Source organism: Lactuca sativa, chromosome 6, assembly GCF_002870075.4.
Source record: "Lactuca sativa cultivar Salinas chromosome 6, Lsat_Salinas_v11, whole genome shotgun sequence".
Lineage (NCBI taxonomy): Eukaryota > Viridiplantae > Streptophyta > Magnoliopsida > Asterales > Asteraceae > Lactuca > Lactuca sativa.
This window is the reverse complement of record NC_056628.2, coordinates 70674088-70687162: the sequence shown is the minus strand read 5'-3', so window position 1 is coordinate 70687162 and position 13075 is coordinate 70674088. Positions and strand designations below refer to the sequence as shown.

At 37.7% G+C, this 13075-nt stretch overlaps 1 protein-coding gene across 1 annotated transcript; it reads left to right on the top strand.

Moving 5' to 3' along the window:
- The first annotated feature begins 894 nt into the window (after positions 1-894).
- On the top strand, positions 895-2617 carry LOC111877480 (serine/threonine-protein kinase UCN). The gene has a single exon (XM_023873996.3). It carries the CDS (start codon positions 1059-1061, stop codon positions 2286-2288), a length of 1230 nt encoding a protein of 409 aa, XP_023729764.1. The 5' UTR covers positions 895-1058; the 3' UTR covers positions 2289-2617.
- The last annotated feature ends 10458 nt before the right edge of the window (positions 2618-13075 follow it).

The following is a 13075-nucleotide window of genomic DNA, read 5'->3' as shown; positions in this document are numbered from 1 at the left end:
ATTTTTATTATTTTTTTTTATTTTTTTTTTTCTGAAATATGATAAGGTTTTGTTGATGAAGTTGTATGCTTTGTTTGATGAAATCTTGAACAGGTGGTGTCTATCAGTGGAGAAGATTTCATACCCCACAAGCTTAAGGAGTTCATTAATATCAGATTTGTTATGGATTGAACTAAAGAAATTATGGTTTACATAGAAAGGGTATTTTGGACAATAAGTGAAAATTGAAAAACGAAAGAGAAGATTTTTACTTTTTAGATATGTTTTAGGTTATATATGGAGTTTAATCATGTTGTAACTTTCTTATAGTTGAAAGAATCATGAAGCTCTTGAGTTGGAGCTTTTAATTGTTTTGGGTATAATGAAGAAATGATAGTGTAATGTTTGATTTGGATTTTTGTGTAATTTGTATTTTATATGGTGTTTGTATATGTTTTTTATAATTATTTAAGAAGTTGATTCAGTTATTTTATGAACAAAAATGTTAAATTCGGCAAAAAATAACACAGAAGGGTAAAATGATCATTTTTATAATTCAGAAGAAGTGCAATTCAGAGGTTTCAACCAAACAACATTTGAAATTTCAGATCTTAAAATTTCAGACCCTCTTAGAAATTCAGACATCTTAAAAATTCAGCTCTTAAAAATTCAGATCCTACCAAACAGCCCCTATAATTTGTATCTTAGAACAACCGCTAAATACTACAATGACGATATTTGTAATTTAGCCTAAAATCCATTTATATATTATATTATATTATTTGCAGAAGATAATGTTTTCACTTTTCATGTGTTTGGAAATATAATGATGTACAACAGAGTTATATTAAAATAAAAAAATAAAAAAGTTACTTACACGTTAAAGAGTATAGTTTGTTACGAGGACGACGCATAAAGCTTTATTCCTGATTTTAAAATGCTGAGATTCTTGCATAAATAAAATTCGTGTAATAATATCCTGAAGGAAATTAAAGGGTGGCGCACCACCTTCTCCATCCTCTCATCACATTCCTTCTACACCTCTTCCACCACCTCAACCACCCAATCTCTAAACTAACATGGCAACGACATCATCACCGGAGCTACACCTTAACAATCTCCGAGCCATTAAAGTTTTAGGCAACGGAGCCATGGGTACTGTCTTTCTTGCTCATAATCTCCTCACTGATCCATCTGCCCACTGCCCCTTCGCTCTCAAAGTCGTCGAGAAATGTTCTCCGGAAGCTAAACAGGACGCCGACCGCCGTGCCCGATGGGAAGTCTCCGTTCTCGAACTTCTGAATCGGAAACCCCACCCGTTTCTCCCGTCGTTAATCGGATCTTTCGAGACAGAAGATATCCTCGCTTGGGCTATCCCCTTTTGCTCCGGAGGTGACCTTAACGTCCTTCGCCACCGTCAGATAGACCGGGTTTTTTCTCCGGCGGTCATCCGGTTTTACCTTGCGGAAATCGTCTGCGCGTTACAGCACCTTCATAGCATGGGCATCGTGTATCGTGATTTGAAACCTGAAAACATCTTGATTCAACATTCGGGTCACGTGACTCTCACGGACTTCGACCTATCACGTGTCCTCGCGCCGAAATCGTTAAAATCCTTAATTCTATCGTCCGAAGTGCCGGAAATCCAACCGGAAGTAAATAAACACCACCGGAAGCTACCAAGTTTTTTCCCGGTGATGGGTCGTGAGAAGACGAATGAGAAGACAAATGTGAAGTTGAAGAAAGCGAAGAGCGCACGTGTGTCTCCGATGACACGTAGAAATGGGAGTTTTTCCAACGGCGAAAGGTCGAATTCGTTCGTCGGAACGGAGGAGTACGTCGCACCGGAGGTTGTGCGCGGCGACGGCCATGAGTTCGCCGTTGATTGGTGGGCATTGGGGATCCTCTCGTACGAAATGTTGTACGGAACAACTCCATTCCGTGGGAACAACCGGAAAGATACGTTTGGGAGAATTCTAATGATGCCACCGAAGTTCACCGGAAAACCAACGCCGTTGACGGATTTAATCACGAAGTTACTATCGAAAGAACCCACGCGCCGAATAGGGTACACAAGAGGCGCGTGTGAGATCCAAGAACATCCTTTTTTCGGCGGATTAAGGTGGGATTTACTAACGGAAGTGTTACGTCCTCCGTTTCTTCCGTCTAGAGACGAGTCTGACTTAACGTGTAATCCAGATGGTATCAACATCACAGAGTATTTCCAGAAGCTTAGACAACTTCCGTCACCGTTAGAATCTCCGTCAAGAGATGACTGTGGATATAACGTCTCTTTGACGGAGTTTTAGCACACGTGTTAGAGATTCTACTATTAACTAGTCTTTGGACTTATGTGTATATAAGAAAAATAACGGTGGTATATTTTCTAACGTACGGTATACGGATGTAGTTGGGGTGTGTTTGTAAAGAAGCAGGAGACACGCGGCAACGACGGCGCGTGTAATTGAGAGGCTATCATTGTGGTGTGGGGCATAAAGGGTATGATCGCTTAGATTAAGGCTTTTTCTTTAACCAAATTATAGTAGTGGTTGTTTAGTACACATTCCAATAAATATTTTTTTTTTGTACCACTTGTATTGTTGCTAATTGAAAGATTGAGGCAGATTTGTTTCCATAATGTTTTCATTTTAATTTAATTCATCGTCTATGCACATTTGATTGTAAAAACACAAACTATTTTCCTCACGATCTCATCATCCATCTTACTAGGGTTAACAAGTTTGAAAGAATAATATGTTGTCTGGATATATTTAGTCATTGAAGTATTTTTTTTTTATATATATTTGATATATAATTGTTATTTTTATATCGTGTTCAAGAAATACCAATATAACGTGGTATTTTAGATTAATTTTTATTAGACATCTAAGTTGACGTTTCTAATGAGTTTTTGATTATCTTCTCTATTCATTATCAAAATTTATAAGAAAAATAAAAATAAAATAGTCTTCATCTTCGTCATGTTCATCATCATTATTTATAGGTATCTCCGTTCAACAGAGCACAACTAATTTATGGGTTTTTATTTGTTGGTCTCATTCAACTTTAGAAGTTCAAGTTTTTGTAACAATATGATTTTTTTGACCAGTCAAAGCTAAAATAGCAAAAAAAAAAAAAAAAATCATAAGGTTGTCGCTCATTCTTTATTTTGGATTAGTAGCAGAAGCTCTAAGCTAAACTTAATTAAACTTAATTTGGGTGTTTGGTTATACATCCCTATTTTGGCTATCTTGTATTTTAAGTTTGCACTTTTATCAGTATCATATTAGCTTAACTTGTTTAAGCCATTCAAAGAAAACAACTTTACAACTTCAAGTATTGAATACATCGCCGCTAAAGTCTAAAAAAAATGACAAAATGATTGCATCATGTGTAGAGATGGAGAGGAAGCAATGTAAGATGTTAATATTCATCTATTCAAATGCGTTACTTAAAATTTTAGTTTTGGTTCTACGATGATGAATTGCATTGGGGGCATTTCCATCTTTGGTCCCAGTGTGGCTTCCTTGATTTCAACCATACTTATAGTTATAGGTAGGACTATGTCTTTTTTATTTTGTATACTCTAATCGAAATCATGCGTCTGATGTCAATGACAAAAAGTGAATATGATATTTTTTGAGCATGCATCTTCGATTTCATGAACGTACACCTTCAAATTCAGATTTTGTTATGGGTTTTAAACCTGCATCTTTTCCACAATTTCAAATGAAAACAATGAATAAGAACGGATATGTGGTCTTCAGATGATCAAGATGAAGTAGGATGGACTCTCCATAAAAATTTAGGTTACATTTACGATTCGTTATAAAATTTATGTTTGTCAGAAGACAAGAGATTCTCCAGAGATACCACATATGCTAGGGCCACCAAATAATAGCTAGACATGCAATGGTCGTCGATGTGAATTGGAATCTAGACATTGGGTCTTGGTGTCAGATCTGGATTTATAGATCTGAGATGAGTGTCATTCGAGAGTGCCCAACTAGATCCCTAGGTGCTATCATAGAGAGAAATTGTTAGATTCACCCCATGGAGTATCCTCCGGGAATAGGCTCCGACGATTAAGTTAGATCGATGTGTAGGATGAGATGGTTTCTCTTGGCCAGAAAAACCCTTCTTGAAGAGAGGTGGATGTATATAATGAGGGCCCTGATATCAAATTGAGGATTTCCTTCATCGATGAAAAAGTGTTCTAGTTATAAGAATAGTTCAAGGGATAATTAGGTTCGGCCTTAGGCCAGATCAATTCAGGCTCAACTAGCTTAGGGAAGTGTTTTCATCCAATCATCCAGTAATAGCATGTTGTGCTTCCAATCAATGTTACCAGATAGCGTCGTCATCGCCAGATAGAGCCGTCATACTACGTTACCAAGCAATGTATGTGTTGGATCGAGAACACAATAAGAAAAAGTAACAAGAATAATATAACAAAGCTTAATCAAAAACTTATTCTGATTAAGGGTTTTTATGTTTCTCACAAAGAGACTGTGAGAGCAAAGATATTATGCGCAGGGAAAAGGTCCGAATACTCAAACCTTGATTTAATGCTTAAGATCAATGTCTGCTTATAATTATGTGTTCCAGTCAAGTCTGGCAAGACCAGTCGAGACTGAAGAGAGAAATCAACAAAGTACTTCAAGTATTAAATGTAGAATTATGAGTATAATCAAGGTAAAGACAATAAATGAACAAGTAGAATGTTTTGAAAGAGTTTGATATAAGAGAAAATGTGAAAGAGAGTTAATGTAAAATATGCTATCTTTGGAAGAACAATCTGTATCATTCTAGTCATTCAAACACTCCTTAAATAGTCAAGGAGGAACATAGTACAAAACCAATTGACATACAAATGACCAGATAATAATATTACTTCCGACATATTGATTATCCAAATAAATGGTTGTATCAGACTCTACCATCATCTCATACCACAACCATTTCGGACTTAAGACGCACTTCACATCTTCTGCAGTTATAGATTGCTAGAGGTTCACTTTCAGGTTCTAACAATCTCCCCCTAAGTGAACTTAGCAATCCTTTCAACTTAGTTCGATTCTTACTTGATAAACACGTATGCCCGATACAACCAATCTCTGACTTCGATTTACCATTCTAGCTGACATATAAATTTAGCTTTCATATGTTTTGGTGCCTCGGAATTCGATGCACGATTGATGAATTTCCGAAGGGCCTTGGTGGGAGCCATATGCTTGTCAAGGACTCGGAAGAAGTCCTTCTTGTTCGTTTTCCTTTGAAGATACACAAACCCTAACACCGGTTCGTCAATTGGTCCATCTGCCAATATCTCAGCTTCTGGCAGCTTAAAGTCAATCTTTGCTAAGTATTTTTCTGTTCCGAACAAGTGGGCCAATTCAAAGTCGCACCGAAAAAATTCAGCGACATAATCTTTGAGGAAACTCAAGGCAGCATGGTAAGCTCCTATGCTAAGATCGTTGGTTTGGTGGCTTCTTAAGTGAACAACTGTTGTCAGGATGTCATTGGGATTGATTGCTGGGAAGTTAGCGTTAGTGATGGTTTTGTGAGTTTGTTTGTTTCGGAAGATGAGGTATCGGAACAACACACAGTTTAGTTCAAATTTGATTAAGATTTTCCTTCTAAACCTGGAGATTTTGGTGATCCTTTTCCGAGACCATACTTCTTTTTTAGGAAGTGTGTTCTTGGAGTAAAAGGTCATCAAGCTTTCACGTTCAGTTTTGATGATCATTTGTGGATCATCTTCTGGGTGGAGAGGAGCGAACTTGGTGTAGAATTTGTTGTATGGAGAGAGAGGCAGATCAATCTGGTCCGAATCTTGATTGGGAAGATCATAGTACATAAATGAAACTATGTCCAAATCATGTATAATCCCTTCTCGAAAAAGAGGAGAAAGCCTTAGCATTGGATGAGGATTATCTTTGAAGGCTTGAATCCAGATGCTTTCCTCAAGAGCATTATTTATTTCTTCCTCGAACCAACCAGACTTTTTTTTGGAGGAGGTTAGGAGTGATGGACTTCTGAAACTGGGTTTTTGCCTTTGTCTTGGGGCTTCTTGAGTGCCAAGATGATGAGATGCATAATTTAATCAACAAAAAATTTTAGAGGAGAGGAAACCAGGGGCTCTTCCAGAATATAATCAGGCTTTTGAAAAGGAGAGCCTTCATCAATAGGAACAATCTTAGGCGAAGGAATCGGAGGCAACATCGATTTGGTAGCTCGGAAGGCGTCAACTGTTAGTTTAGTTTTAGCCTTAGCCATTTCTCGGCTTCTTTGAAGTACATCAGCTAGAGTTGATGGCCATGAGACTCTCGACCATATCCGTTGCTCTTCCTTGGAAAGCACTTTTGTTGGGAACTTCTTCGGAGCAGGAAGACCTATGATGGCATCGGTGACATACTTATCTTCTTCATCTTTATCATCATCATCATCATCATTGTCATCTGGCGAACCTGAAAGAACTTGTAAAGAATCATCAGAGTTTTCATCTTGGAGTCAGAACTCCAAGACAGGTTTCCAGGGGATGGATGGACTTCTCTGGCTAGGCCCTTCTCCCCCTTTTGCAATGGATGACCCGACAACCAGTGCAAGCAATGTGGATTCCTGAAGCTCCGAGAATCGATCAAATACCTTTTGAAAACTTTTATTCATGTGCAGGGTCAGAGCGTCATAAGCTTCAGCTATGAGAGCCTGAGCTTTGAGGTGATCAAAGAGTTGGTCAAGAATTGAGAACATCTCATCAAATTTGTTATTCGAGACATCCACAATGTTCAAAGATGCCCAGAGGAGCTTGATAAGGACTTGTTGTATGATCAAATTCATCTCATCTTTCTTCCGGATCTCTTTCTCTAGTCTCTGAATTTGTTTCTCGTGGCGGACATGGGTCTGTTTGATGAGCTCATTTGTATCACTGATCAAATCATCATGAACCTTCAACATTTTGGTGATGGTGTCGAGGTAATGATCGAGAGAGGCATCATATTTTTGTTCAACCTCCTCGATGATATGTTTGAGTCAGAGTGAAATAAGTTGATCGATTTGAGCTTCCCTTTCAGCAGTGGTGGGTCTGGAATGTGTGGCTTTGGACAAGGAGTTCAAAATTGCATCTAGCTTGGAGTCTAGACCAGAAACTTTTTCATCAATCTTGGTATCGAGTCCAGAAACATAATTACCAGCTGATAATCCTGTGTCCGAAGTGGAGGCCTGAGACTTGGCTTTATCATAATCTTTAAAAATAGGTGGTTTGAAGGGGCCAACTTGAGTTGCATTATCAATATTATCTGCCTTGTGAGGAGTAGACTATGTTTCACCACCGAGATGCATTTGGGATTGATCATCGATCTTGATCTCTTCATAACCAGGTTCGGAAGAAGAGGAAGAGAATCCAAAATCACAAACCTGCTGATGCAGCGCAAAAAAGAAAACAACACAAAGATAACCAAGAATGAACCTGTTGATTGTAAAAGAATAGCCAGGACAATCTCTTCAAAACCACGTTGATTCTACGAATACCGTGGGATTGGCTTCAAAATCTGGGTTAACACACAGAATTTGGGAGAAAATCGAAAAGTTCATAAAATTGATGATTGACCATCCAAATTACATAAAAAACAGTTAAATAAGAAGCAAAAATTAAAATGAAACCCTAAAAGTCGATGGGCCAAATACAAACCCAAAAACAAAACCCAAAAATTAAGGAAAAATAACAAAATTGCTCATAACTCCATCTAGAAAGCGATTTCTGGACTCAAAAATAGGTAAGTCCCCTTTGGGTACTTATCTAGACGTGCTCCTTGCTCCAAGCTTCGATTTGACTGGTCGTAGGCCCGAAACGGAGATTCGTAGCCAAAGTTATGGCCATTTTCGTGAAGCCCCTTTAGTCACACGATCGTGGGCCTCTAGGAGCGCAAGGGCCCGATCCTCCACACTAGGGCCCGCATCATCCCCTCCCGGGTAGACAAAATTCGACCTCGAATGTGCACCATGGTCATCATCAGAAGAATCCCCATAATAAGGAAGAAAATGCTTTACATTGAATACATCAGAACAACTTGTTGGGAAGGCGAGGGTGTATTATGTGATGAAAGAATGGGGGTTTCCAAGTTGACTCGTGGGTTTGTTCCTGGGGGTGCAAGGAACTATGTTCAACACCAGCAACACCTTGTTGGGAAGGCGAGGGTGTATTATGTGGAGACTCCCCGTGAGTGTGTGATTGTGATTTTGAAACTCCGAAGGGTACTTCGGAAGAGTGGGTAGGGTGGGGTAAGAGGATAGCCAGAGTCAGCCGGAATGATTTTGGTTCCTTCCTGTTGAGAGGAAGAACCAACTTTGGTTCTCTTTCTTGCTTTGGGTTTAGAGGGAGAGGTCTTGCATTTGGCATATTTCTTTTTCTTACCACCAGATGGAATAGTCTTGGCCACGTCCGAGATAGGCTCAATGGAGACCTAGATGGATTGTGTAGGGCTATACAAAATTGAAGCCTGTAGGTTTTGTTTCAAATGAATGGACTTGAAAGGTAGAATGGCCAACATATGTTCCGGTAATTGTCTAATGGGTTTGAAAGGCGATAAGACTTGATAGTTTTAAAAGAAAGAAATACCTCTTTCGGTATCGTATCCACAAGAATTGGTTCACTTCTTTCACGATACAACTGTTGAATGGTCAGAGCCCAAAATCTCGTGAGGCTTGCGATTGATGGCAAACTTCCGAAAGTCTTTCCACAAGACTTTTGTGAGATCTACAAAGTTGTGTTTCCCTGAGAAAATACTGTACACGACCTAAAGCCAATCCTTGTTGAGAGTGTCTGTACCACCATGCTTCCCAGACAGACCTTTAAGAATGAAATGCATGAGGACTATCCAAAGGCCTGAAACAGCTAATTTCTTGAACTTGTTTTCCTTAAAATCTTCTACATACCAAATGTGATTAAGGAACATCTAGAACTCTTCAGCATATGGTTCTTGGACCTTGAAGCCTTTAGGGTTTTCACGAATTCTAGTCTCTTTCAAGAAAGTGGATTTGTGAACATGCACAATACTATCACCTGTGATTTTTTTTTTCTGGAGAACATCCTTCTCGATCTTGATTCGTTCAAAAGCTGTGTGGAGAAGACGAACGGGAATTGGTGGCTCTGGAATTTTGGTGAGAGGAACAGAGATGGTATGATGAGCGATGAACCTGATCATGACCCGGATGGACTCGTCGTAGCCCTTGGGGTCCAGAGAGAAGTGTTGGGTTGTATCCCTGAGAAAGGGTTCTGTTGACGATGATGATGCATACCTTTTGGAAGACTTCTTCTTAGGAGCATATTTGGGAACTTGGGGAACAGTTTGAGAGTTAGCAATTGTTGTAGTTTTAAAGCTTGAAGAACACTATATAGCAGAGATAGAAGATGCGTATTTTGGGAGCGTAACGGGCAAAAGAGGTTTTGATGGTATTTTATAGGTTTAGGAAAGGATGGGTCGGGTTAGAAAAGTAATGATGAAACCTAGATTTGGAAACGAACCGCATTAAATGTGTTGCCATATTTGTGGTCGAGTTGACCTACAATGACTAAAGTAACTATTTACGGTACATGTAAAATGGAAACCGTCACATAACTGATGGGATGTTTTCTTTTTGGAGACGTGTGCAAAAAAGGTGCAGATTTCTAGGATAAAGAGATAATCATCATAAAAAAATAACCGTCTGAGTTATTTAAGAGAAAAAAACGTTTCGAATCAAAAAGATGAAAAACCTTTTGAACTTCTCCTAAAAGAATTGATTTCTGAGCCATAAGGTTCCGAGGTGATTTGAAAATGATTCTCTGACAAAGAAATATCCGTGATGAATTTGTGATATGGTCTCGGAATAAGAAAAGGTTCAAGATGAGTTTATGAAGTGATCTCAGAGCACTAGGGTGCCAAGATGAATTTTTGTGAAGTGATCTCGGAGCACAAAGGTTCCGAGATAAGTTTATGAGATGATCTCGGAGCAAAAAGCTTTCAAGATGGATAGACATAAGATACTTCCTAGATTAGAATAAAAACTCTTGTACATAATATAGAGTACGAGATTGTATAGACACAGACTGAATATTAGAGGTAAAAGATAGGAAGATCTTAGTGGTCTTATATTAAACAAATTGTGAGACTCTGAGACAAGAAGGATATGATCTCGGACACAGAAAAGAGATGAAAGTTCAATACCGTTCTGGACTTGAATTCCGAGATCATTTTCTTACCAAACTTAAGAAGTAAGTTCTGAGGTGAAATTAATACCAATGTGACTATATTGGTCATGAACTCCATATGATGAAGTGAGCTGTACAACTTAGAACTACAAGAAGTGGTTTGACAAAAGGACACGTAAAATGATCCTATTTATTCTGAGAGGCAACAATTTAGAGATGAGATAAATTTTGACTCCATAAAAATTTTACTTTCTGATGTTGCCATCGGTGTCACACCCCCAAACTGGAACGGCGGAAACGTTCGGGGGCAGAGGACGTCATGTACAGTATCATAACAATGCATAATAGTAAACAAGCAACAACATCATCCATTGCATTAATAATATAATTTAATACAAGTGTTTTATGTGTATAGTTGAAAAGACACCAAAATATGAATCAAAATAAAAGAAGAGTCTCGAATGTGCTCCGTCTTCTCAAAAGCTGGTCATCGGTACCTGTCTACTGGTAACCTGAGAATACAAGTTATTTTGAAAGAGTAGATCAACATTTAATCTGGTGAGTTCATAAGTATTTTAGTGTCAATTTTTGTATACGTTTGATGAAAATGTTTGTAAATATTTGATGTAAATGTTTGTATCTCCTAGAAAATCCTATATTTTATACTTATAATGAAATGTAGTCTTCTACCAAGACCCGAATATTCTGTATGTTTGTTCTTTTGTAAAAGTGAGTGTTTTTCCAAAGTATGACTAACATTACCAAAATATAGTTTACATTACCGTTTATGTGAGAAGATCACAATGTGAATGTAATGGGAAAATAAAGATGTACTATAATATTGTATATAGTAACTACCATTGTACTAACTACCTTAAACCAATTGTTTAATTAAGGTAAAATGTGATGAGATTATAACCATACTTGATTGACTAGTAAAACACGACGTTCGAAGACGTCAAAATGGTATGACATTTGTCACTTGTAGACCTGCAGGTCCCACTGTAGCTAGCAGCAAGGTGTAGGATGGTCAATCTCGTATAGATCTATACACAAATTCATGCTCCCCCTCTAGGAGAATCTGGTTACAAAACGTGGCACAACAGTAGATTGCCATTCCATGAAGTAGTGTCTTACATTAATGTTATAGTATTCTTGTATTTGTATAGTATGTTCTCTCTGTTCTAGTGTATAGTGTGCTCTCTCTGTTCTAGTGTATAGTATGTTCCTCCCTGTTTCTAATTATAGTATGTTCTTTTCTGTTTCTCGTTATAGTATCTTTGAACTGACTCATGTATGAAATGAATCTTGTATGTTTCATTGTTCTAGAAATAATGAGTAGTAATCCTCTAAACTATACCTATTATACTTTACTAGTAATGTTGTTTGAATGACTAAGTATACTTGTACACCTTTGCTACCCAAAGGTATTGAGTTGTTTGGAAGAACTTTTATATCTACATACATATACATAATATATAACTAAGATTCACATGACACTTGGACAAAACAACCGATACCCTAAGTCCACAACCAAACAAGGAACAAGAAATAAAGCGAGTTATCAGTCCTATGCCCTTTCAACCTTATTTATATAACTATATCTATGTAAACATGAGTTTTACAATATATAAGTTTAAAAAAGTTTTGTAAAACAATAAAGAGTTTATATAAAAGAGTTTTAACCATTGAAATGGTTATTAGTGACTTGATGTCAGTTTATAAAATGATTTGAAATTGTTTGTTTGATAACACAGTTTTGAAGTATAAGAAATCGACTTGTTTGATAGTTATTAATCACATGTGATTGATACAATAACTATAATGTTTTCTACTTGTATTCCCCCCCCCCCCCCTTAAAAGCTTTTAAAAGATAAGTTAGGGGTATGAACTCACCTGATTGTGAATGATCTGGAAAGTAAGATAGATATAGGATGCTTGAGTTCACAATTGAAGTTCCAAAGCACAGTTGGATCCTATAAGGCATATATTCACATATATGTGTATTCAATTAGTGGTTGTAACTCCTAAATAGTATAGGAAACTACCTAAGATTTTAGGAAACACCCTAAATGAAGTGTTAAATCCTCAAATGGATGCTTGAAGGAGGTTCACGACCACCCAAGGATGGGTGTACGACCTTAATGGGTTCATGGCCTCATGAGGATCACGGCCTCATGAGTGGTTAACGGTCCATATGAATCTATGAAGGGTTCACGGCCGTGATCCCTTCAAGTTCATGAAGAAGATGATGAAACATGACAAATCAAGGCTAGGATCTAGTAACTTTTCAAGTGTAACAAGTTTAAGGTTTAAACACTTACGTTTTAGGAGCTTTGGAGGGTTCATTGTTGAAGCTAGTTGAGAGAGAATGGGGGTGTTCACGGTTGAGAGGAGGAGAAATGAGGAGAAAAAGAGGTCACTCTTATATATATAGGAGGTGGTTCACGGCCGTGAACCTAGATTGCGGCCGTAAACACCTTGTGAGTAGTTTTCTGGTTCGATTTAATCCTCCCGATCTCAAGCTAACTCATCTTAGTATCCATTCATACATTACACTAGGCTCAAAAACTGTCAAACAGACCCATAATTGGGCAAAAAGGTAGCAAAACAAATCTGGATTTTGATTGATTTGATTAACTTTTCATGAATGAAATTTCGGGTTGTCACTATCAGAGAGTGCAAACCTCTTAAAAGAACTAAGGACCAGACATCATCATACCCATTTTGTTCAGAAAACCATTGAATTTGGTTTAGTCTAATGCATTTGTAAAGACATCAACAATTTCTTCGTCGGATGGAACAAAAATAACTTCAATGTTACCATTTAAAACATGATCTTTAATGAAATGGTACCATATATCGACGTGCTTCGTTATTGAGTGTTGAATTGGATTGTGTGAGATG